General features: G+C 41.3%; 1 protein-coding gene across 1 annotated transcript in view; it reads left to right on the plus strand.

Moving 5' to 3' along the window:
* Nucleotides 1-27,044, plus strand: part of LOC116975080 (collagen alpha-2(V) chain) — a 246,679-nt gene that overhangs the window by 132,688 nt on the left and 86,947 nt on the right. The window contains exons 12-18 of the mRNA XM_033023785.1: nucleotides 276-329; nucleotides 2,435-2,488; nucleotides 2,714-2,767; nucleotides 4,452-4,496; nucleotides 5,258-5,311; nucleotides 8,373-8,417; nucleotides 9,610-9,663. Coding sequence (XP_032879676.1) covers nucleotides 276-329; nucleotides 2,435-2,488; nucleotides 2,714-2,767; nucleotides 4,452-4,496; nucleotides 5,258-5,311; nucleotides 8,373-8,417; nucleotides 9,610-9,663 — 360 coding nt within the window. The remainder of the gene's footprint in view (nucleotides 1-275; nucleotides 330-2,434; nucleotides 2,489-2,713; nucleotides 2,768-4,451; nucleotides 4,497-5,257; nucleotides 5,312-8,372; nucleotides 8,418-9,609; nucleotides 9,664-27,044) is intronic.

Here is a 27,044-nt window from a genome sequence, read left to right on the forward strand (position 1 = left end):
TGGACACACTAAAAAAAACAAACAACTGGAAATGACGGACACGCTGCTGGCAAGGCAGCTGTATCGCAGCGCCGCCACCGACCAGAGACAACTTAAGCTGTGAGTGGGTCTGCCAGTCAAGGATAGGCCAAGCAGCCAGGGCAGAAAGTGCAAACATAGATGCACCATTCACCTACCAAACAGGGCAACACCAAAGCTGCACCATTATCTGTCGCAGATGGACGGATGCTAACTAACTATTTTCATCTTTGGATTGAATTTCTTTTCTTCCCCAGGGTGAATTTGGAAAAGCAGGACGGGGTGGTGAGCAGGGATTCATGGGGCAACAGGTAATATGGCACATCACTATACTTGATTTACAAATTGGCATAACTTACTGAGATCTGATGACTGACTTAATCTGATTTAAATTATTATTTATTTACTTATGTATTACTGTTCAGTGGCAAAATTGGCATTGAATTTAAAGGATAGTATGTTGTTTTGTAAAATTAAGATCTCGTAAAGAATGAGAAGCTTGATCTTTTAAAAATGCATACCTGACAGAGGTCACCGAAATGACAAATTATCTTAAATATTGATGACAGTAATAACATTTGTTGTGTGATAATGTATTTTAGGACTGCTGAAGTAGCATAATGAAACTTTTTTTTCCCAAACTGGATCCAAGTTATAACATAGGTAACAAGATTAAAAGACTCAGGGAAATTATTCTTTCCAATCTAGGTGTGAAGAGCTAAAAATAACTAGGAAATAATTACAGTTCCAGTTCAATATGTAATTCAATGGATGTTGACTCTTAAGGGTCTACTGCAGGCTAACCAATGAGGTACATGGGATATCTTTTAGTTTAGTTTAATTCAGAGATACAGTGCGGAAACAGGCCACTTCGGCCCACCGAGTCTGCACCGACCAACGCACACTAGCACTGTCCTACACACTAGTGACAATTTACAATTTTTACTAAAGCTAAATGAACCTACAAACCTGTACGTCTTTGGACTATGGGAGGAAACTGGAGCACCCTGGGAAAACCCATGTGGTCACGGGGAGAATGTACAAACTCCGTACAGACAGTACCCGTAGTCAGGATCGAACCCGGATCTCTGGCGTTGTAAGGCCGCAACTCTACTGCAGCACCACCATGCCGCCCCACCTGTTGTAAGTTAGGAAAGATGGGTTATTAAAACAAACCAACAAGATAATAAACTGTTTATAATCTTTTTCGGTGAGATCAAAAGAAGGACCGTTTTAAGTTGAGCATAACATCCTTACCCTTACCTTGCCTAGCCTCCTGTTCAAACTGTCAGATCTTTCTGAGGACTGGGCCTTATGTCTACTTACCTCACTGCCTGTTCACCTGGTGCGGAAGGTCAATATGATCAAAAACTCCAGGTAAATGCAGAAGGCCAAAACCACGTGGCAATATTAGACAATGGACTAAATCCAGCAAGATCCAACTAAGTTGGTTTCTCATATAACTGCCAAATTTTGGTCAAACACAACATCCCAGACGAGCCAACTTATATCTGCATCGGAGGAATAATTATATTGTTACAAGACCTGCTCACATTGATTTCTGTAACTTCTTAGTAATCTTTTGAACGATGAAAGGGACTTTGATCAGAATTAATATTTAATTGACCAGATAAATAAATCTGGTCAATGAAATTGACTTACGAAACGTCACCCATTCCTTCTCTTCAGTTATGCTGCCTGTCCTGCTGAGTTACTCTAGCATTTTGTGTCTACCTTTGATTTAAACCAGCATCTACAGTTCTTTCCTACACATAAATAAATCTATATATGGATGGCTAAACCAATAGGTGATTTGATACTAAAAAATGGAAAATATTCAATAGTTCAGGCAGCATCTGTAGATAGAATAACCAAATGAACTTTTCAGGCATATATTAAAATATCCCACATTACCGTATGATTGTACCATTTATTTATTTAGTTATTTGTTTGTCTGTTTATCACTGTCTGTCTGTCTGTCTGTCTGTCTGTCTGTCTGTCTGTCTGTCTGTCTGTCTGTGTCTGTCTGTCTGTCTGTCTGTCTGTCTGTCTGTCTGTCTGTCTGTCTCTCTCTGTCTGTCTCTGTCTGTCTGTCTGTCTGTCTGTCTGTCTATCTTCCTCAATCAACATTAGTTCTTAATTTGTCTAGTTACCGCTTATGAAGCCTTGCTCTGAGTAAATTAGCTGCAATTTTCCCATTTTACAAACACCATACTATAAAATTAAATGACCCTGAAGTATCTTGTCGATAAAAAATAAACACAAGATCTTTTGTTGTCAAGGTACAGATGATCTAGGTTATATCATCTTCACTGGTACTTCTCCTTCTCGATTGTCCAAGATACATAAACTGTGTGATTAAACTAAGTGCACACTACTTGCACACCGGGATGTTAAATTATTGCTTTGCTTTCAGGGTTCTCGAGGTTTCCCAGGTGCCCCTGGCTTCCCTGGTATCAAGGGTTTGAGGGTAAGTAAGCATAAAACAAACACAACTATTCGTCATTTCATGTGCATTTATTAAGTAACTATAAGGCAGTGTTTATCTGTGTTACAATGGGTTAGCTTGTGCATCCATTACGTGAGCCATCACTTTTGCTTCAATAACATTTATTTAAACTACTGTGTTAGTGATACATAAATAGTTTTTCAATGTAAAGTATTTCACTATTGTTTTTTAAACTATTAATCACAGGGACATCTTGGTCGTGAAGGACGAAAAGGTGAACTTGGAGCTCTTGGCCAGAAGGTGACAATCTCATGGTGAAATGATGTGCCACTTGACTGAACTGTACAATGTTATGTTATGCAGTTAATGTCTGTGAATATATGGCCATTAGATTTGCCTAGAATTTTTTGTCCAACAGGTTTAGCAGTTATTAATGTATTCATTAAATTATTTTTGGAGGAATTTCAGGCACACCCATTAAGCATTTATGGATGGGTAACTTGAGGGAAGTATCCTTAAATCTGTACTTATTGTAGCAATGTTACAAAATTTTGAGATTTAAAAAATCAAGTCTGTAATTTATCCCATCAGATAAAGCATAAAAAGAAGTTTAATTTGACACCTAATTCACTTTCATATCTCAAGTATTTAAAAAGTTATGGCCATTTTCATACTCGGAAATTAGCATCTTGTTCCCTATTGATTTTCTATGGACATAACAAAAAAGCTGTGATCGTGGACAGTCAAAAGCCCATAACCTTCTTAAAAATTAAGAGAACTGAATGAAATTTTCAGTTATCGTAGATTGAACCATTCTGAAACAAATATAAAATAATCTTACTTGGATGACCTAAAATTAAAGCATATAATTAGTTAGTTACCCAAGTGTAGCTAATTTCAAACTTCAATTACTAGATCTAAACATCTATCCATTTCTTAATAAATGATTAACATTTTTAAATAGCCTAAGTGTCCAAATAATATTCATAAATAATTCACAATAAAACATGATTTTTAAATCTCATTTACATTAATTTATACGCCAAATGGAAGGAATTTAGTGTTCAATTGCTGTAAATTAAAGTCCATTTAAAATCAGCTTTCTAGTGGGATCCTGTGAACGCGCTGGTTTAGAACGTTCACATTGCGGTAGATTTGTGCCCTCAAATGCCCAGAAAAATACTGCGGGATATAATGGGCCCAAAATGAGCAACTCGCAATATTAAACTTTGTATAAAGGGATCTTAAGAAGCCCTTTTTAATGTAAAAATATGCAGCCTACCTTCATTTGTTTGCTCTATGAGACCCTGACAGCTGCCGGAGGTCGCGGGTTTAGAGATTGATTTTTAAACTACTATAACTATTATACGAGGCCTTTAAAACTAATAATAGCTTTTGCGACGGGGTCTTCCAGCGATTTTTCGTTAATAATTAACTAGGCTGAACATCTTCGATTTGAACAGCCTAGAGAAAATCGCGTTTTAAACCCGCCCCACTCTAAACGGCGCCAAAATCGCGCACACCCGCAGCGACAGATTTTCAGCGACGCTTCAGGTAGGCTTTGCAACATACCTACTTATTGAACATTGAGTAAAGTTCTGCAGTAAAACTTTGCAACTACTAAGCACTAAAGGAGAATCACAAAGCTTTGACCTTGGGTCGTAATTTAATAGTTCATCTCGAAAAGAGGACCTGGCATGGGACTGGGGGGTGGGGGGTAATTTGTAACTTTGTAAACAACCTTTATGGGCGACTATTTGCATACCTTGGGTATGCAAGCAAAGAATTCCACTGTGATTGGTATTCAATTCAAATTCAAAGTATTCAATTCAATTCAATTTATATGTTTGTTTCTAGTTTTACTTTTAGATGTTGCATTTTCCATGCAATCCCAGAAAACCAGATCTTGGTTATGTGTAAATCAATAGCTGTTTAACGAATGATGACATTGTTATCTGATCCTGTTTTTATTCACCTGCTGTAGGGTGATCACGGTTCTGTTGGTGCAATGGGTCTTCCGGGTTCTCTGGTGAGTGTCCTGCTGAGAATTGGGTTCTTAGCTTATTTCCTTAACAGCTGAGATTTTATTTCCACTTTTCATCCCTTATTTAATCCAGCACAGATTTTTTTTAAAGTAGAGACTGAGCTAAATGCGTTGAGAAGAAATACTGTCACAAAAACTCACAGATCTACAGTGTTACGTTTAAAAGATACGATATTTATAATGATGCAGAAGGAATAAATGCAATTAAAAATGAAGTGTTTAAATGGATTACAGGATACCAAGTGTGAATATATTGTGGAAAATATTTTTTTAAAGAAAAGGATATGAAAAAATGAGACATAAAATGGAAATAACAACATGGATTAAAAGGGTTAACAAAATCAAGGAGATGGTGGGAGGAGGGAAATCGCCAAAGATGCATTTTAATACCAAGTATATTCCATCCATTTATGGTGAAGATGGTGAGCTGGTGAGACAGAGCTGGGTGGGGATAGCTATTTCTAATGCTTCACGTCAATTTTTATGAAAGAGGGAAATAAATCAAGAACAGATTAAAATGAGTGATGCCCTAATATATATAGAGTAACAGAAAAGCTAGCTCACTTTATGGAAGATTAAATCCTGACATTTGATGGGATATCACGGATTTTAGGGAGAATGTTATTTTATGTACTTTCATAGGTTTTCAGATTGGAGTTTTGCTGAAGAAACATATTTGGATTCTTATCGACGATCTTTGTCATCTTCCTTACAGGCAACCATTGTAACACTTATTTTTTTTACAGGGTCCACGAGGTCTTTTGGGAGAAAGAGGTCGATCAGGACCTCAAGGATCTACCGTGAGTACAATATTGAAGTTACTTCCTTTGCTTACTTTGATCACTCAAACTTTCTATTGGTCTACTGATGGTTGATTTATTTAAATAGAAGGGGAAGTACGACCAAATCCCACAGCCTTTTGTCATTTCATCCCTGGCCTTTGTCCAACCATCTGCCCAATCAAACCCCCTCTTACCTGCATCTAATGATAACCAAAGATCCTATATAGATAGACCACTCCTGCTAAATTCAATGGGCTGACGTGTAGTACGCAACGGAGCGAAACATGGCCTTTTTTTCATCCATTTCTGTAACCGGACCTGGCCTGACCTGACCCAACTCGCAGTGTAATCAACGTTGCGGGGGAACAGTTTGTGTTTGTGTTTTTGTCGAGTGGACTATCTTGCTCGCTAGAGGATCTTTGCTGATAACGTGCCAGGCTTTATCCAGCCCCGCCTCTCTTTCAGCTTTTTCTCTACAACAATCAGTCTGAAGATGGGTCCCAACCCTGAACGTTGCCTGAGGACGATGGATATATATTCTCCAGAGATGTTGCCTGACCCGTTGAACTACTCCAGCACTTTGTATCTATTTTTCCTCCCTCAAAATTACATGGACAATTGGAGAATCCTGAATAAATTATCGTTATATACATCTAAGGTGGACAAAAATGCTGGTGAAACTCAGCGGGTGAGGCAGCATCTATGGAGCGAAGGAAATAGGCAATGTTTCGGGTCCAAACCCTTCTTCAGACTGATGTGAGGGTGGGGGGGTGGGGGTGGGAAGAAGAAAGGAAGAGGCGGAGACAGTGGGCTGAGGGGGAGCTGAAAAGGGGAGGAGAAAGGAGAGAAATTAGAAAAGTCAATTAGAGAAATTAGAGAAGTCAATGTTCATATCGCTGGGGTGTAAACTGCCCAAGCGAAATATGAGGTGCTGCTCCTCCAATTTACTGTGGTCCTGACTCTGGCCATGGAGGAGGCCCAGGCAGAAAGGTCGGATTCGGAATGGAAGGGGGAGTTGAAGTCCTGAGCTACCAGGAGATTAGGTTGGTTAATTACTGAAAAGAGAGACTTGGGTTTGGTGAAACAATGTATGTTTGTGACTTCAGATTCAAAATATAAATGATCTCCATAACTTATTTATATATTTCTGTTCCCCTTATCTTGGATCTTTTATATAATTTAGGAATGGCTGTGCATTCATAATATTGCAAACAAATCATCTATTGACCAAATTTAATGAACAAATATAAACAATAAAGTGTGAAATTCAGTCAAGTCTTGACTCAATGAGGTATACTTTAGGTTAGTTGTGCACTATGTCTAAAATTCACATTGCTTGGTCTGTTATTATCTATCAGATCATTCCATTATTATTATTATTATTTTTATTATTAATATATAATTTATTATTCATATTCAATGAGAATTAATTTTTAATTGTTATCATTGTGCATTCAGCCTTTCCGAAGTTATTTATCACGACCAAGCATTTAGCTGATCGTGCTTCCCCATTTCTCCCGATCACAAGGTTGATCAATTAGTGGACCTGATCCACCAGTTAGAGAGGAAATCACACATAGACCGTGGAGATTTGGTCAGAGAAGTTAATTCGGACAACGTTCCTCCCTGCCACCATCTATCTTCGCAGAACAGCATCTGTTCTGAAGTTACTCCCTTTGCCAACTTCTCCACACAATACCTTGAATTATTCCCTTATTCATAAGCGTCAGAGTGTTCATGTGGCAAAGATTAATGCTTTTGCAAGTAGCTGCAAGTGTAAGACATTCTATCATCACTCTTTGATCCTCAGCTGAAAGGATACAAATAAGCTTGTCAGTTTGGGCCTTCGGATCAATTAATCTCATCCTGCCAAAGCATATGTCTAGCTCTCACTCCCCATTTCATTCAGAAACCTACTTTAAAGATTTATCTAAAAGTTGAAAGGAATTATCAGAAGCTTAGAGCTTTAGCATTTGTCAGGGTTTACCCTATTCTACTTGATCAGATTTGGTGTAAATCCTTCTCCTGTAAACAAATTTGATGCCAGAGTGCATAAACATTTAAATCTGTAATCATTTCCCAACATGTTTCTATAGAAATCATCTCTTATCAGACATTTTGTCTGCGTTCGAGGCTAAACTATGCAGAACGTGTTCACCTCTCATGAAATCCAAAGCCAATCTCTTTTCCTTGCCCGCCTTGCCGTTGCATGTAGATCAAATGTTAGAGGGTAATTATTTACAATGGGACCCAGACATGGCTAAAGAAGGAGTGTTATTGAATACAGCTGTTAATGGTGGCTGACTAGAATCTAAATTCTGCTTCTAAGATCTGCTTCCAAGATGGCGCCCAACACAGGCGACAATTTGTGTGCTAGCCACAGAAGCAGATCTGCAAACTCACATTACAAGCACTCCACAATAAATCCGTACTCCTACAGCAACATTTCCTAATTTAACTCTGCTGGCTTTACTTTGCACTAAATGTTATTCCCTTATCATGTATCTATACACTGCAAATAGATTGATTGTAATCATGTATCGTCTTTCTGCTGACTGGTTAGCACCCTACAAAAAGCTTTTCACTGTACCTCGGTACAACGTGACAATGAACTAAATTGAAACTAAATTCAGTTCACAACTCCATTGCTCTGAGTGAATTGAGTGCAAAAACTCTGGTAAAGACTGTGGGGTTCAAAGAGACATTTCATCGAGAGTATTGAAAGAAGCAGAAGATAATTCATTGTTATTGTAAATCATGTTATTGTGAAAAACATTTTTTTAGAAAGTTATATTTCAGTCTATACCTTCGATTGCACATTCCAAATTGAGAAGCAAATCAGAGGCCAAGTTGGTGCAGCACTCCAGAGGGCATGAGCTGTTCACTTGTTACTGTGAATTTAAATTTTCATTTGGAAAATAAGTCATACAAATCAATGGGCAATACACTGCGATTGAAAATTAACTTGCACAGAGACGTATGTACACAGAGGCATGTGGTGTTCTGAATGGATACAGAGAAAACTTTGAAAACACCAGCATCAAAAGATTTCTGAAATGTTTTTTTGTTTTGTCTTCAGGGTCCTCGCGGGGCTATTGGTGCCCCTGGTCTGTCAGGTTCAACGGTGAGTGACATTTTGTATTTGCCCTGTTGTTAGATGTAATATCGTGTCTGCTTTCATGACCCCATTTAGTTTAGTTTCGCAGAGTATGTAAATGAACTCTTCAGTCCACCCAGTCCATGCCAACCATTAATCACTCGTTCACACTGTGTTACCTCACTTTCTTAATCATTTCTTACACACTAGGGGCAATTAACAGAGATCATTTAACAAACCCACATGTCCTTTTGGACATGGGGGCAAATTGGAGAACCTGGAGGAACCCCATGGAGTCGCAGAGAAAACGTGCAAACTCCACCCCAGCAGCTGAAGTCAGGGTGGAACCTGGGTTTCTGGTGCCATGAGGCAGTAGCTCTGCCAGCAGCACCCTTCTGCCACCCTTGTTTGATTTCTCAGCATTACTTTGAAGCTAGTGGTTTAATAAGTGAAGGCTCTTCAATGCAAAACCAAATGTGATTTGTTTTTTTGGCTACCTCCTATTTTGCACAGCCACTGCTCATCTAGGCAGAATCTGCTTGCAAACGGTATTAATTATGAAATGAAAGAAAGGATCATACTTTATTTGCCAATAATTAAACTGTCATAGATAATGGGTCGTATACCAACCAGGCTAGAAACCATCCATTTTCCTGAGCTGATGTCATGGCAAACTTTACAATGTATTCACTAACTTTCATTAGGTTTGTAATAGAGTTGCCAAACTCTTTGGATCCGTTTCCATTTTTTATACTTGGCTTCAATTCTCAAAGTAGTTGCTAGCAAACAAAGCAACAACAGCAATAGCTTTAAGTTTCTTTTTAAAATTAAGTTCACAAAAAAAATCAGGAAAATATCTATTTATTATGACTTTTGTTTCCTGGTATGGTGTTTGTTGAGAATCAAGTAAACATTAATTCCTAAACAGATTGATTCATTGCTATCTTTACGCTATGCTTTTCCCATCACGGTGCATAATAGAAATATTTGATTTTACATTTTGTGATTTTGATTATGAGCTACTTTTACAAACCTCATTAATGTAACTTTGATTCTTGATAGCTGCCCTAAGTAAACATACAGTACTGAGAGCATCAGCCATCACTTCTCCAGTTAATGTAGGGAGGCTCAAGTACTTGGAGTCTTCAATAAATCTTCTAGGGGACATTATTGGTCTTTCATAATTGCAGTTATATGTAATGATGTTTATTTTATTTAGGGTCCACTTGGTTTAATGGGCGCTTCAGGTTTCCCAGGCCAGCCTGGTGCTAAGGTAATTATAAAAATGTGTTTGTAACTCTCTTCATTAGAGCTGTTCAGATAAGGTCCTGACTCTCACACTTTGTTTTTCCTTCCCGCTGCTCGCCTTGGTGCATAACCTACGTCAAGAAAGATCATCCTAAAACAGAAACTTTTGCATATGTGTCTAATTTGCAATGTCTGTAGATCTGCAGAAACACCTTAACACACATTGCTTTTGTCAACATTTGTGTGTTTTCTGAGGAACATTTTTGACTGCTCTTCTTAATTTCTAATCATGATTGTTATCGGTTTCTGTTAAAAGCATTTCTGATGTTTGAAATCTGGTGCCAAATTGTGAATACATCGGGGGAGTCTTCTGCAAAATATTCTTTTTGAAAGAGAGATGAATGAAATGATGATCTATTACCGGGATTACATTGTGGAATTTGTTACAAGGGAAATAAATCTCTTGACTGACTTGTTTTGTGTTCCATGCCAGATAGTTGCTGTGAATGTTTTTCTTTTGCTGAAGCTTAGCTTGAGAAATGTCAGTGATTCCTAGTTATGTCAGCTTGGCTGCATTATTCGTGTTTTTGCCTCCGTTGAGTCGGTTTTGCTGTGGATTCAAATCTTCTTCCACTACTTGCACATGTACCCAGAGCTGTCACACCACAGCATTATTGAACGTACGGCTTTTCCAATGAAATCCTGCTAAAAAAAACACTGATGTTAAAAATCCAGCCATGTAATATGTTTGTTTTGCTGCAATGGCCGCTGATTTGCATCTCAGATCCTGAGGCTCCAGGGTAATGTGCTTCCAGCCCAATTCTGTTGGTTGTGAGATGTCTGACATTATGATCGTGGACCTGATGATTCTACCACAGATACCTTGCCAGAGGTGCTTGCTAGACCATGGGAGTGGGAGAGTAGTTAGAGCGGTGCTGCTCACCTCCCACAATTTAGGCTTGATTTCCACCTGCTCTTCACAAAGTCCATTGTGTTTGATCCATGGTTGTGGCATTGTTGACAATAGTGTGTTATGGTTCCACATTGGGTTGTCCATGAAGGTCATTTGACACTGGCTTTCTCACGGGTAGGTTGCTGTATTGCAAGTCTAGCTCATTGTTGATGGCTAAGCCCACATCATGAAGCAAATATTTTCTTCCAGTTTGCTCTTCCAGATGAAGGTGTAGCATAACCTTGTTCTTAGCATTGGCCATCTATTCTCAAGCAGAGTGTTGATGTTGGTGTCAATACATCTGAGTTCTCGGGCCATCTCAGAGAGCGATGTTCTATTGCTATTACGGTTGCTCTTGATATTGCAGGCCCCGTACTTCACTACGAGGTGTGGAAGATGCCCATGTTTGATTACTTGTAATGCAGGGTAATGGGTGGTTGGAGTTTGGAACTCACTGTTAGAGAGAATAATAGAGGCAGAATCTTTATCACGTTCACACAGTACCTAGGTGTGTACTTGAAACTGATTTTAAGGGCTAGGGAGGTATTGTTGAAAAATGAGATAATGGTGTGTGCCTCTTTTACAACAGGCACGGGCACATTGAATTGAATTGAATATGATGTTGGCTTCTGTTAATCCTAAGATTTCTACTGTACAATTTGTGTGTGCTTCCTGCACTGGTGCGAAAGAACATAAGTTGTTCACAGACCTGACCCACGTTATCCAGCACTGTCCCACGTAGACATAACAGACAATAGACAGTGGCCTCTGACAACAATTCATTTGGGCGTTAATCCAGTATCCTGCTCTATACATTTTTTATAATAGCAGACAAAATGTGTAGAAAGGAACTGCGGATGCTGGTTTAAACCGAAGATGGACACAAACTCAGCGGGACAGGCAGCATCTCTGGAGAGAAGGAATGGGTGACATTTCGTGTCGAGACCCTTCTTCACACTCGTAAGAGCAGTTATTCTCGGAAGCATTTTATTAACTTACCATGAGGTTCTGGTTGGCTGGATTGACCATTGTTACTAACTGTGATACATTCTGATATCTGCAGTTACAACAGCCTAAGAAAAGCACTCGAGTCAGCCACGCCATACTGAACGCAATGACGTCATTACAAAATCGGTGCAGGTTTTTATTGAAACAGATTGTGCGCTGCAGCTTGGAAATGACATGAGACACATACAATTTCAGTATGCTGAGTGAATCAATCGCAAGGATCACTTTGGCTACAGAGCCTTTCAGCACAAGTCCAGTTTGAATTGATTTGACAAGTCCAGTATTTCATGACAGTCATGTTGATCAATGTTAATAAGTTCATATGTTATAGGAGCAGAATTAGGTCATTCGGCCCATTGTCTACTCCACCATTCAATCATGGCTGATCTACCCCTGCCTTCTCTCCATAACCCCTGACACCCGTACTAATCAAGAATCTATCAATCTCTGCCTTAAAAATATGTATTATTTTGGCCGCTACAGCCTTCTGTGGGAATGAATACCACAGATTCACCACCCTCTGAATAAATAAATTCCTCCTCATCTCCTTTCCAAAGGTTCTAATGGCAGAGATGATGATCAATATTAGTCGCTTTTGGTGAGGGAACATGACTGATATATTCCAGTTTGCTGATAGTACAAAGCTGTGTGGCTTTGTAGATTGTGCGGAGGAGGGTGTGGAGTGTCTTCAGGAGGATATAAGCAGGTGGTGAATGGGCATGGGCAATGGCATGAATTATAGGACATAAAACAGTCCAGGAATGGGCCCTTTGGCTCTGACCATGGTGCCAATATAAACTAATCCATCTGTCTGCTCTACTCTTTGCCTGATCATGTGTCTGCCTTAATTCTTCTAAAATGTTGCTATAATTTCTGCTTCTAACACCTCCCCTGGCAGGGCATTTCAGACACCTACCACCCCTCCGTGTAAAGAAAACCTGCCTCATTATTCTCCTTTAAACATTCCGTCTTTCATCTTGATCCTATGTACTCTAGTATTTGTCATTTCCATTCTGTGGAATAGAACTTGAATATCTCCCCTATCTATGCCTATCTGAATTTTATATGCTTCTATCAGACTGCCCTTTAGCCTCTGGAACTCTGGAGAAAATAATCCTTGCTCCTCATAAATAATACACTTCAATCTAGGCATTATCTCAGTGAACCACTTCTGCACCCTCTTCAAAACGACCACATCCTGCAATGTTTAGAAATGGGCATAATACTCCATATGTGGCCGAACCAAAGTTTCATATGGCTTCCCAACTTCTATACGCAGTGCCCTGACCGATGAAAGCAAGAATGCTTTATGCATTCTTTACCATAGCATCTTGTGTTGTCACTTTCAGGATGAAAAAAAGTAAGTTTTTACACTTTGGAAGAATAAACAGACAAGTAGACCTTTTCTTTTAAATGATGAGAAACTGAAAGGTGTTGTGTTCTGTGAGACCAGGATGTGCACGTCATTGTCTTTTTCTTTGTAAACCAGCACCAGCAGTTCCTTGTATCGACGTGCTTGCATTCACGTTTCCTGACCTCTCTGCTACCTAAATTCAGAATCTTTAGACTGCCTCATGATAGACTTTTCATTGTGCTCAAATGTGATGGTTCTGTCCAACTCTTGCACTCCACACCTGGAACATATTTTAAAGTTTTTTTAATTTTTAGAGATACAGTGCGAAAACAGGCCCTTTGGTCCCCCCGAGTCCGCACTGACCAGTGATCCCCACACACTAACACTATCCTACACACACTAGGGACAATTTATATTTACACCGAGCCAATTAAACTACAAACCTGTACATCTTTGGAGTGTGGGAGGTAACTGAAGATCTCGGAGATAACCCACGCAGTCACGGGGAAAACGTGCAATCTCCGTACAGACAGCACCCGTAGTCGGGATCGAACCTGGGTCTCCGGCGCAGCAACTCTCCCATTGTGCCACCATGGCCGTGGTGGTGATGTGCCATCCCTTCTACCTCCATCCAGAAAGCAAATATGAAGGTAAACAGCATATTTCATTTATTTAAAAAAATTATTATGAAAGGTTTGGCGTACAAGAGTAAAGAAACCCCACTACAATGATATGGGGCTCTGGTGGGATTTTAGCTGGATTACTGTATTCTGCTCCAGTCATTGGGTGATACAATGTGGAAATAGGCCTTTCACCCCAATCTATCTACACCGGCCAAATGTCCCAACTACGCTAGTCCCACCTGCCAGAATTTGATCCATATCCCTCCAATCCTGATCTATCCATGTACCTGTCTAACTGCTTCTTAAATGTTGGGATAGTCCCTGACTCAACTACCTCCTCTGGCAGCTTGTTCCATACACCCACCACCCTTTGTGTGAAAAAATTACCCCTCAGATTCCTATTAAATCTTTTCCCTTTCACCTTAAACCTATGTCCTCTGGTCTTCTTATGGATGAAGAGACTGAAGTGAGATGGAGGGACTGGAGTGAGGTTCACAAGATCGATGACCTCAATGGAGGATTGGTCCCAAAAAGGATTTGGGACTGGATTTTCTGCAGTTTAGAAGAATGAAAGGTAGTTTGATTGAAACATACAAACTTTCCCATATTCGGTGCCAAGAACAGGCATTGCAGTCTCAATATAAAGCTCAGCATAAGAAGAGAAAATAGGAAAGTCATGATTCTGTGAGATTGTCTAAAGATCCTGAGTTTAGGCAGCTGAGAGGCCGGGAAGGCAAGATAAATGTTTAAATTCACTTTTTTGTCTCTGGATTCTTTGTGTTACAGGAGGAGTTTAAGTACTTTCTTGATATGAAAATAATTTTTTCACCCAGTTGGCAGTGAATCTTTCTAGGCTTAGTGTCTAAATGTTTTCAAGACACAGATTGATGGTTATTTAGAAATTAAGGGATTCAGGATGGAAAATGGTATTGAGGTAGATTAACTATGATTGAATATTGGAGCCAACACACAAGGGCAAATGGCCAACTTCTGTTTCTATTTTTGATTACATTATTGTAATCAGTGCAAACTCCACATTTCCCAAATATTCTAGGTGAATTTGCGATGGCTGCATTGAATTGCGATGGCTGCATTCTCCCTGGTAGGCTATTGGAGCCTACTGGTAGAAGGCAGTTCTGGATCTCGTGTTGTGTAATGAACCGGATTTGATAAGGGAACTGGAGGTAAAGGAGCATTTGGTGGTAGTGACCATAATTTGATAAGTTTTAAGCTACAATTTGAGAGGGCGAATGGAAAATTGGAAGTGCCAGTATTACAGTTGAACAAAGGGGACTATGGAGCCATGATGGAGGAGCTGGCCAAAGTTGACTGGAAAAATACTCTGGCAGGGATGACAGTGGAACAACAATGGCAGGTATTTCTGGGAATAATACATAAGGTGCAGGATCAGTTCATTCCAAAGAGGAAGAAAGATTCCAAGGGGAGTAAGGGGTGACTGTGGCTGACAAGGGAAGTCAAGGACAGTATAAAAATTAAAGAGAAGTATAACATAGCGCCAGAGGATTGGGAAACCTTTAAAGAGCAACAGAAGATTACTAAAGATGACTAAAAAGGCAATATGGGGAGAATAGATGAGGTACGAAGGTAAGCTAGCCAAGAATATAAAGGAGGATAGTAAAAGCGTCTTTAAGTATGTGAAGAGGAAAAAATTAGTTAAGACTAAAGTTGGACCCTTGAAGACTGAAACAGGTGAATTTATTATGGGGAACAAGGAAATGGCAGATGAGTTGAACAGGTACTATGGATCCGTCTTCACTAAGGAAGACACAAACAATCTCCCTGATGGACTAGTGGCCAGAGGATCTAGGATGATGGAGGAACTAAAAGAAATTCACATTAGGCAGGAAACAATGTTGAATAGACTGATGGGACTGAAGGCTGATAAATCCCCAGGGCCTGATGGTCTGCATCCCAGGGTACTAAGGAAGTGGATGCATTGGTGATCATTTTCCAATGTTCTATAGACTAAGGATCAGTTCCTGTGGATTGGAGGGTAGCAAATGTTATCCCACTTTTTAAGAAAGGCGGCAGAGAGAAAACAGGGAATTATAGACCAATTAGCCTGACATCGGTGGTGGGGAAGCTGCTAGAGTCAATTATAAAAGATGAAATAGCGGCACATTTGGATAGCAGCAACAGGATCGGTCCGAGTCAGCATGGATTTACAAAGGAGAAATCATGCGTGACTAATCTTCTGGAATTTTTTGAGGATGTAACTGGGAAAATGGACAAGGGAGAGCCAGTGGATGTAGTGTACCCGAACTTTCAGAAAGCATTTGATAAGGTCCCACATAGGAGATTTAGTGGGCAAAATTAGAGCACATGGTATTGGGGGTAGGGTACTGACATGGATAGAAAATTGGTTGGAAGGCAGGAAACAAAGAGTAGAGATTAACGGGTCCCTTTCAGAATGGCAGGCAGTGACTAGTGGAGTACCGCAAGGCTCAGTGTTGGGACCGCAGCTATTTACAATATACATTAATGATTTAGATGATGGGATTAAAAGTAACATTAGCAAATTTGCAGATGATACAAAGCTGGGTGGCAGTGTGAACTGTGAGGAGGATGCTATGAGGATGCAGGGTGACTTGAACAGGTTGGGTGAGTGGGCAGGTGCATGGCAGATGCAGTTTAATGTGGATACATGTGAGGTTATCCACTGTGGTGGCAAAAACAGGAAGGCAGATTATTGGTGGCAAAAACAGGAAAGCAGATGGTGTCAAGTGGGAAAAGGGGAAGTACGAAGAGATCTGGGGGTCCTTGTTCGTCAATCACTGAAAGTAAGCATGCAGGTACAGCAGGCAGTGAAGAAAGCTAATGGCATGTTGCTCCTTCGTATAGGAGCAAAGAAGTCCTTCTGCAGTTGTACAGGGCCCTAGTGAGACCACACCTGGAGTATTGTGTGCAGTTTTGGTCTCCAAATTTGAGGAAGGACATTTTTGCTATTGAAGGAGCGCAGCGTAGGTTCACGAGGTTAATTCCCGGATAGCGGGACTGTCACATGTTCATAGAATGGAGCGGCTGGGCTTGTACGCTCTGGAATTTAATAGGATGAGAGGGGATCTTATTGAAACATATAAGATTATTAAGATTAGACAAGCTAGAGGCAGGAAACATATTCCCGATGTTGGGGGAGTCCAGTACCAGGGGCACAGTTTAAGAATAAGGGGTAAGCCATTTAGAACAGAGATGAGGAAAAACTTTTTCATCCAGAGAGTTGTGAATCTGTGGAATTCTCTGCCTCAGAAGGCAGTGGAGGCCAATTCTCTGGATGCTTTCAAGAGAGAGTTAGATAGAGCTCTTAAAGATAGCGGAGTCAGGGGATATGGTGAGAAGGCAGGAACAGGTTACTGAATGTGAATGATCAGCCATGAATGGCGGTGGTGGCTCGCAGGGCCGAATGGCCTACTCCTGCATCTATTGTCTATTGAAGCACAACCTGATTTTATTCTGCACGTTGGGAAAGTCGCGTACCAGGTGTTTCAATATTAGTCAAGCTGCGCCCTGATTAAAGTATGAAAGTCATGTTTCTGTGAGGTCAAGAGAATTTAATTGTCATAGGTACTGAAATAGAACAATGAAATTCTTACTTGTAGCAGCATAACAGGTCAACAGATAACATAATAAACAAACAAAATAAGTTCACTAAATATGGACCTCCTGGTTCATTCAAGGCTTCTTCAAGCGTTGTGGTACAGTTGGATGGCTTTGGTGGGAATACACTCTTCCAAACATTTCCTGATGAAGTCAGTAACAACCATGGCATATTCGTTCAGGTCCATTGCCGAGTCCTCGAACATCCCCCAAGTCTCGCGACCCCTCCGAGCAATCCTGGAGTTCCGCTGCCTTCCCTGACCAGCTCTGTGTAGTCCAAGCCACAGGGCCTGATGGAAGTAAAGTCCCTCAGGAGGTAGAAAGGATAGCACTTCACTACCATATGTTCCAGTTGTGGAGCGCAAAAGTTGGACAGGATCATTACGTCTGAGCACTAAGAAAGGTTTATCATGAGGCAGTATAAAGATTCTGAATTTAGGCAACAGAGAGGCCAGGAAAGGTGAATGCAAACACGTCAATTCAAGGAACTGCTGATGCTAGTTTACCAAAACAAACACACAAACGGGCGGCACGTTGGCGCAGCGGTAGGGTTGCTGCCTCACTGTGGCAGAGACTTGGGTTCGATCTTGACTCCGGGTGTTGGCTGTACGGAGTTTGTACGTTCTTCCCTGCATGGGTTTTCTCCAGGACGTTTCGGGTCAAGACCCTTCTTTTCAGACTGAAGAAGGGCTCGACTCGAAATGTCACCCATTGCTTCTCTCCAGAGATGCTGCCTGTCCCGCTGAATTACTCCAGCTTTCTGTCCATCCTCAAATGACGTCACATGCTCCAGACGGCTGTGCGTACGCATGGAATCGTGCCCGACCTTCGCGGGACCGCCTCGGCTCAACGCGACCATGCGGTGGCGTAATTTGCGTGCCAAGGACACGTATGTGGGACAGGCCCTTTAGTTACCTAAAAGTGGAGAATTTAATATTCATCCCATTAGGCTGTAAGCTACCCAGGTAAAATATGGGGCACTGTTCCTATAGTTTGTGCGCGGCCTTGCTCTGCATTGGAGGAGGAGGCCCAGGACAGAAAGGTCAATAAGGGAAAGGGGAATTAAAATATTCAGCAAGTTGAATAAGAAAGGCATAGATAGAGTGGTTGTGGAAAGGATGTTTCCACTGGTGGGAGAGTCCAGGACAAGAGGTCATAGCCTCAGAATTAAAGGGCACACTTTTAGAAAAGAGGTGAGGAGGAACTTCTTTAGTCAGAGGGTGGTGAATCTGTGGTACTTGTTGCCTCAGATGGCTGTAGAGGCCAAGTCAGTGAATATTTTTAAGGCAGAGATAGACAAATTCTTGATTGGAATGTGTGTAAGGGTTATGTGGAGAAGGCAGGAAAATGGGATTAGGAGGCAGAGATCAGCCATGATTGAATGGCGAAGTAGACTCGATGGGCCAAATGGCCTAATTCTACTCCTATAACGTGAACTTGTGAATGCAAATGTTTGAATGGTATTTTTCCTGTGGATTCTTTGTGGTTCAAGAGGAGCTGAAGTACATTCCTGGATCCAACAAGTAGTCATTGGCTTTTCCTGCTCTGCGTTTCCACACTGGCGTTTTCTGCCAGAACACCACATCAGTGCGATCCTCATGCTCGGAATTGTTCCCTTGTTTCCCAGAATCTCCTGGCGTCCTCCTATTTTGTCTGTTAAACGTAACCTCTATCCCACAGGGAATGGAGCTGCACAATTTAAGAAAGGCCAGGAGTTAAGCTAGCCCTCCTCTTAAGTTGAACTCTGCACGGCATCAACTTTTTATTGTGTACCTCGCCCACTGTTTGTAGCATAAGTTCATGTGATAAGAGCAGATTTTGGCCATCTGGCCCATCAAGTCTACTCTGCCATTCAATCATGGCTGATCTGCCTCTCCTCTTAACCCTATTCTCCTGTCTTCCCTCCTAACCACTGACACTCTTACTAATCAAGAATCTGTTAATCTGCACCTAAAAAATACCCAATGATTTGACTTTCCCAGGTTAAAATTGTTCGCAAAGACGCTTTAAGCATTTTGTACTGCTTCCAGCTTTGAATCAAATGTAAAGCTTTCCATGTGATGATAATTATATTCTCTGCCTCAGAGGCCGGTTCTCTGGATACTTTCAAGAGAGAGCTAGATAGGCTCTTAAAGATAGCGGAGTCAGGGGATATGGGGAGAAGGCAGGAACGGGGTACTGATTGGGGATGATCAGCCGTGATCACATTGAATGGCGGTGCTGGCTCGAAGGGCCGAATGGCCTACTCCTGCACCTATTTTCTATTGTCTATTGTCTATTGTCTATTGTCTATTGTCTATACTTAGCTCCTGAACAGTTGAATTCTGATGCTGAATTCTGATGCACAGGATTACGTTAAATGTTGGTCAAATGAAATCAACATGATTTTAGATATTCCAGGAATTTCACTTTACAATGGGGATTGACCTTGCGCCATTGCACATTGAAAACTAATAAACTCAAGGTTGATTGAAGTTGACAGAATATCTCTCACCAAAGCAGTATCAATTGCAGTCAAATTATAAATGTAATTGCCAATTAGTGTGGGTTTCATTTAGTTGGAATGCTACACCTTCTAAAATCTTATGCATCTTTTAAATGATGATCTTTTGAATTCTTTGAGCTGTGGGATAGATATGTTCTTGCCTATCTCTTGAGGTCTTTCAAAGTAAACAGCATAATATACATTCCACGAAGCCCATGGGAAGGAAACGTCCAGGAGTAATTTGTTACAGTCCATTGATGTGTTTATTACTACTTTAGCTTCTACTTCAGTGACTACTTTAAGTGTGTTTTTGATTTGCTTTATTCATGTACTCTCATACAGAAGTGTTGCTCGATTATTGTAGAACAAGTTATTTGGTTGTGGTCTGCTCAATGAGGTCATAAATACAAATCTCTCAGTAAGTTTGGTGTCATGGCTGAAATTAGAACATGGAACATAGAAATGTACAGCACAGGCACATATTCAGCCCACTATGCCGAGCATTACGCCAAGATAAGCCCATCTCCTCTGACTGCACATGATACATATCTCTCCTCTTCCCTGCATATCAAAGTGCTTATCTAAAAGCCTCTTAAATACCCCTGTCATATTACTCACTACCCTGTGTGTAAAAAGGAATCTGCTCCGCAGATCTTCTTTAACCTTTGCCGCCCTGATCTTAGATCTTTGCTCTCTAGCCTTTGACATTTCCATCCAGGGAAATAGATACTGACTCTCTACCCTATCTGTGCCTCTCATAATTTTATATTCTTTTATCAGGTATTGCCTCAACTTCTGGTGTTCTAGAGAAAACTATCCAAATTTGTCCAACCTTTCCTTTTAGCTAATTTTCTCCAATCCAGGCAACATTTGGGGAAACTTCTTCTTCACCTTAGAAACATAGAAACATAGAAAATAGGTGCAGGAGGAGGCCATTCAGCCCTTCGAGCCAGCACCGCCATTCATTGTGATCATGGCTGATCGTTCCGTATCAATAACCCTTGCTTGCCTTCTCCCCATATCCCTAGACTCCACTAGCCCCTAGAGCTCTATCTAACTCTCTCTTAAATCCATCCAGTGCTTTGGCCTCCACTGCCCTCTGTGGCAGGGAATTCCACAAATTCACAACTCTCTGGGTGAAAAAGGTTTTTCTCACCTCAGTCTTAAATAACCTCCCCTTTATTCTAAGACTGTGGCCCCTGGTTCTGGACTCGCCCAACATGGGAACATTTTTCCTGCATCTAGCTTGTCTAGTCCGTTTATAATTCTATATGTTTCTATAAGATCCCCCTCATCCTTCTAAACTCCAGTGAATACAAGCCTAGTCTTTTCAATCTTTCCTCATATGACAGTCCCGCCATCCCAGGGATCAATCTCGTGAACCTACGCTGCACTGCCTCAATCACAAGGATTTCCTTCCTCAAATTAGGAGACCAAAACTGTACACAATACTCTAGATGTGGTCTCACCAGAGCCCTATACAACTGCAGAAGAACCTCTTTACTCCTATACTGAAATCCTCTTGTTATGAAGGCCAACATTCCATTAGCTTTCTTCACTGCCTGCTGTACCTGCACGCCAACTTTCAGTGACCGGTGTACAAGGACACCCAGGTCTTGCTGTACCTCCCCCTTACCTAACCTAACCCCATTGAGATAATAATCTGCCCCCTTGTTTTTGCCGCCAAAGTGGATAACCTCACATTTATCTATATTATACTGCATCTGCCACGCATCTGCCCACTCACTCAACCTGTCCAGGTCACCCTGCAACCTCCTAACATCCTCCAAATCCTCCATATCCTTCATGTAACAAGGTACCTGTAGCAAGAATTGCACACAATACTCCAAATGCAGCCTAACCATAGTCTTATAGAGAAGCAGGTGGAAACAAAATGCTAGAGTAACTCAAAGAGACAGGCAGCAACTCTGGAGGGAAGGAATAGGTGATGTATTGTGTCGAGAGGGAAGGAGGAATCACAGAGGGGGAGCAGTGAGAGAGGATGTTGCTGAACTCTCATTGGAGAGAGGAGGAGAACTTCTTCAAAGTAAAAATACCTTGAGGTGATTTTACAGTGGAGCGGAAAGAACTGCAGATGCTGGTTTAATTCGAAGGTTTAAAGATAGACACTAAATGCTGGAGTAACTCAGCGGGACAGGCAGCATCTCTGGAAAAGGGTCTCAACCCGGAACGCCACCCATTCCTTCTCTCCAGAGATGCTGCCTGTCCTGCTGTTACTCCAGCATTTTGTGTCTACTTTCGATTTAAACCAGCATCTGCAGTTCTTTCCTACACTCATAGAGAAGCATTTTGACTTCCTGATTCTTATACTCAATGCTCTAAACCAATGAAGGTGAGCTTACCATATGCGTTCTTTACCACTCGATCTACTTGTGTTGATTCTTTCATGGAGCTATGGACTGACACCAAGATACCTCAACATTGGCAACAACATTTATTCAGGACCTTACCATGAACTGTATACCTTCTCCTTACATTCAACCTCCCAAAATCAAACTCCTGACACTTGCTTGGATTAAACTCCATCTGCCATTTCTCCGCCCACTTCTGTAGTTGATCTATATCCCGCTGTATACTTTGGCAGTCTTCCTCACCGTCTGCAACCCCAGCAGTGTTGATGTCAACTAAACCAAATGATCACTGCACTGCCAGGGAAATGCAACAAGTTCACTGCTGCCCTCTAGAAAGGAAAGCCTGCTTCCAGTCTCACAGCCCATTCTCGGGAAGTGTGATTATCTGCTAATGCTCCCTGGCTAATAGATGCTTTCTTTGAAAACATTGCCTTTATTCAAGAAATTCAACTCATGGTTATTATCACAAGCAAACAAGATTTTATTTTGTAGAAACAAGGAACCGCAGGTGCTGGTTTACACAGACAGACATAAAGTGCTGTAGTAATTCAACGGGTCAGGGAGCATCTCTGGAGAACATGGATAGATGACGTTTCAGGTTGAGACCCTTCAGATTTTATTTTGCTGAGCAGGCTTTGATTTAAAAACAGGATGGACACTATATTTTCCCAACACTGCTGCTTACCTTGAGGGCTAAACCAATATTTGACTATTAACAGCACCATTGAAGAGAGAAAAAAAACCCAGCATGTTGTTTAACTCCTCAAAATGAATTGATTCATTTTAATTCTGTTACAGTATCTCAATACTTAAAGCATTGTTTTAATGGTGAGCCTTTCCATGGAGCAGAATAATTAGTGTCATTTAATTATTCTGAATTTTTGTCAAATTTTAATAGCTGTTTGAATCATATGAAGAATCAGACAAAATTATATTATTATAGTCCATGAAGTGAAGGAAAACATTAGCTGTTCTGGCACAGTCCAAGAGTACAATTCCCTTGAGATCTGACGAATGAAAACTACAGTCTTAAACTTCACGGCCTGGCACTAACTTTTCCTTTGGGTGAACAGCTGTCAATGCAATTCTGACTTCAGCCTCCTCAACAAGGCAGATATGCATGCTTGTTCTGTGAAATCATTAACACTAAGACAGAGTGGAAAATACAGGCAAAGCTGGCTCATTTAGTGGGAAAGTTGAGCAGCATGCTCCACTGCTCGAGATGGTTTCCAGCCGGCAATTAAAAAAATAAGTTCATGAAGAAATCTGTAGCAACTGAATTTGCAACAAATTCCACGTCTCTCAAAGCAATACTCCAGAAGGATTGCAGTAGATCACGGAAGAAGCACTTTATTGTTTACTGCTTTTTTAATTGCCTTGTTTTCCAATGCATACAGCAGTGTGTGTTGTGTGTTGTTTCTGGCATTGTGTCTTTATGTGGGCAGATCATTGTCAGGGGTCTCAGTGGAAGAGTAAAATGGAGCAGTACTCATGAAGGGTCTCGACCCGAAATATCAACTGTCCATTTGTCTCCATGGATGCTGGGTGACCTGCTGGGTTCCTCCAGCAGTTCTCCTTTATTTGACCCTGCATCTCAACTCCCAACCAGGCACATGCCTTGATCGCCTCCAACCACATCTACTGCATCCGCTGCTCTAGATGTCAGCTGATTTACATCGGGGAGACTAAGCGGAGGTTGGGCGATCGTTTCGCCGAACACCTCCGCTCAGTCCGCAGTAACCAACCTGACCTCCCGGTGGCTCAGCACTTCAACTCCCCCTCCCATTCCCAATCCGACCTCTCTGTCCTGGGTCTCCTCCATTGCCAGAGTGAGCAACAGCGGAAATTGGAGGAACAGCACCTCATATTCCGTCTGGGGACCTTGCGTCCGGATGGCATTAACATTGAATTCTCCCAATTTTGCTAGTCCTTGCTGTCTCCTCCCCTTCCTCAACCCTCTAGCTGTCTCCTCCCACCCTCCCATCCGCCCGCCCTCGGGCTCCTCCTCCTCCCCTTTTCCTTCCTTCTCCCCCCCACCCCCCATCAGTCTGAAGAAGGGTTTCGGCCCGAAACGTCGCCTATTTCCTTCGCTCCATAGATGCTGCTGCACCCGCTGAGTTTCTCCAGCAATTTTGTGTACCTTCGATCTTCCAGCATCTGCAGTTCCTTCTTGAACACATGCCTTGATCTATTGTCAATGGGGATGAGGGTTGGTAATGGTTACATGTCTACCATCATTCCCATCAGACACACGTTTCTTGTTGGAAGCAAACCCAGGATTGGGAAGTAATAATAGGATTGGGAAGAGTTACATTGTTGTCTGAAGGTGAAATCATTTTGATAAATCTATTTAATTTATTGGGGGATTGAAAATCATCGAATAGATAATGAGCAATTTGCTGATTTTGTTTCTGTACACGTGACAATAAACTAAACTAAACCAAAATAACCTATTTGGTCTTTTGGAAGACCTATGATATACTGTACTCATGATATTTGAGATGACATACAGGAATGGATTGAAGATTAGTTAATGGATAAAAACAGAGCTGGAATAAATATATTATTTTAGGATTGAGAGGCTGAGACCAGTGGGATGATTTGAATGAGGGGATCTTGGGCAATAGATACAAGTTTGCCCCTAATAAAACTTTGGTTGACAGTGTGGCCTGTGAAGAGGTGGCAGGAATGTTTCAAAATGCAATGGACAGACTCAGTGAAAGGGGAAAAGCACAATAGTTTGAATGTAGTGTGAAAAAATGTGATAGTGTCCACTTTGGTGGCAAAAGTAGAAAGATGGAATATTTTCTAGATGGACAAACAATGAATGTTTTTAGTGTTCAAAGGAACCTAAATGACCTGGTAGACAGTTCCCTGAAAGTCAGCATGAAGGTCCAGCAAGTGATTAGCAAATCATCTGCTGACCTCTTATTACAAGAGGATTTGAGCGTTAGTGTGAAATGTCTTGTTCCAATTGTAGAGAGTCCAGATGAGAATGCATCTGGACTATTGTATACAATTTAGTGTACGCATATTTTGGAAGCAGAGTACAGCATGTGTGTGGTCATGTATATACAGGATTAACATATATAACTGAATGTAAATGTTAGTACTGGTTTATTATCGTCACGTGTGCTGGCATCCAGTGAAAAAAGTTGTGCTATCCAGCAATTCATAGCATACATGAGCACATCAGGTAGTAGAAAGGAGAAAAGAAACAGACTGTAGAATTAAAGTTACTGACAAAGTGCAGATAATAAAAGGTGCAAAGGCCACAATGGGATAGATTGGAAGGTTGGGAATTCATATTTGGATCAGCAATATAATGAGCATCTGAGAAGTCCATTCAAGATAGTAATAACAGCAGGGGAGAAGCTGTTCTTGCATTTGTTGACACATGCTTTCAAGTTTCTGTATCTTCTGCCCGATGGAAGAGAGGAGAAGTGGGAATGATGGAGTGTGAATGGTACTTGATTATGTTGGTTGCTTTCCTGAGGCAGTAGAGTAGATGGCGGGATAGACTGGTTTGTGTGATAGACTGACAGCATTCACAACTCCCTGTGATTTCTTGCAGTCTTGAGTAGAGCAGTTGCCAAGCCAAGCTGTGATGCATCCGGACAGGTTAATTTCAAAGGTGCATCTGTAGAAATTGTTAAGAATCATTGGAGACATGCTGAGTATCCTTACTATTCAGAGGAAATAGTGACATTGGTGTACTTTCATGTCTGTAGCATCTATGTATTTGGACCAGGACAAATTGTTGGCGATATTTACAGCTAGGAAGTTGAAGCGTTGGACCATCTCCACTTTAACACCACTGATGCAGACTGGGGCATGTATTCCTCCACATCCTGAAGTTAATGACTAGCTTCTTTCTTTTGCTGACATCATAGGAGAGGTTGGCATCTGGACACTGAGCCACTAAGCTCTCGATCTCTACACTGTTATCTGTCTCATTGTACTTTGAAATCCAACCCACTACGCTGGTGTTACCTGCAAACTTGTAAATGAAGTTAGAGCAGATTTTGGCCGCCCAGTCATGATGGAATGTGAGTAGAGGCTGAGAATGTGTCCTTGTGGGGCATTATTATTGAGAATTATGATGGCGGGTGTTTTGTCCACTCTCCTCACTAGCTGTGGATGTGGGTCAGGAAGTCAAGGTTTCATTTGCAGAGGGAGATACAGAGATCTAGGTGCAGGAGTTTGGAATTGAGTTTGGTTGGAATTAGGGTGTTGAAGGCAGATCTATAGTCAATAAATAGGAATCTTAAATAAGTGTCTTCATTAACTGGAGGTTCCAGAGATGATTGTAGAGTCAGAGAGAAGGGTCTGCCATGGGCCTGTTGTGGGCCTCAAGGCTGGCTGAGAGCCCGCAATTAATGTGCACCATGATCAGCCTCTAGAAGTACTTCATGATGGTAGATGTCCTTTGGGGCATTGCTGGACAGGAGCCATATTTGGTAGTATTTTGGTAACACACACTTGAGGTCGGCCTGGTTGAAGCTATGATGAACTAGACCTTGGGGTACTTCATTGATACCGCTGTATAGTACCTCCAATGCAAGCTCCCCATCCACATTGGTGGGATGTAGACAGCAGTGAGGATAGCCAAAGTGAATTCCCGCAGCAGGTAGTAGGGCCGACTACCCTACTGTTTGGCATCAGTGAGTAATGCAGGCCATGAATATGTCAGGTCTAACCCTTGCCTTTGCTGGGCTTGCTGAACGACACTGAGAAGCACTGGGATTATCCACATTAAATGGGAAAATCAAGCAGCCTGTTACTGATTACGTTTAACCCTCCTGGATGTGTATAGTAATGGAAAGTTGCTGCTTGTGGAACCATATCCAATCATGAGTCAGTACCCTCAGGACATTAGGCATGCGGATAAAGCATCAGTGAGATGCTTGTTAGAAGGATGAAATATTTGATATACAGACCAAAGCAACTAATGCCAAATAGTGTGGAACAAAATTGAATTCTGTGATGTTTAGGTA

The sequence above is a fragment of the Amblyraja radiata genome, chromosome 7 (genome assembly GCF_010909765.2).
Source record: "Amblyraja radiata isolate CabotCenter1 chromosome 7, sAmbRad1.1.pri, whole genome shotgun sequence".
Lineage (NCBI taxonomy): Eukaryota > Metazoa > Chordata > Chondrichthyes > Rajiformes > Rajidae > Amblyraja > Amblyraja radiata.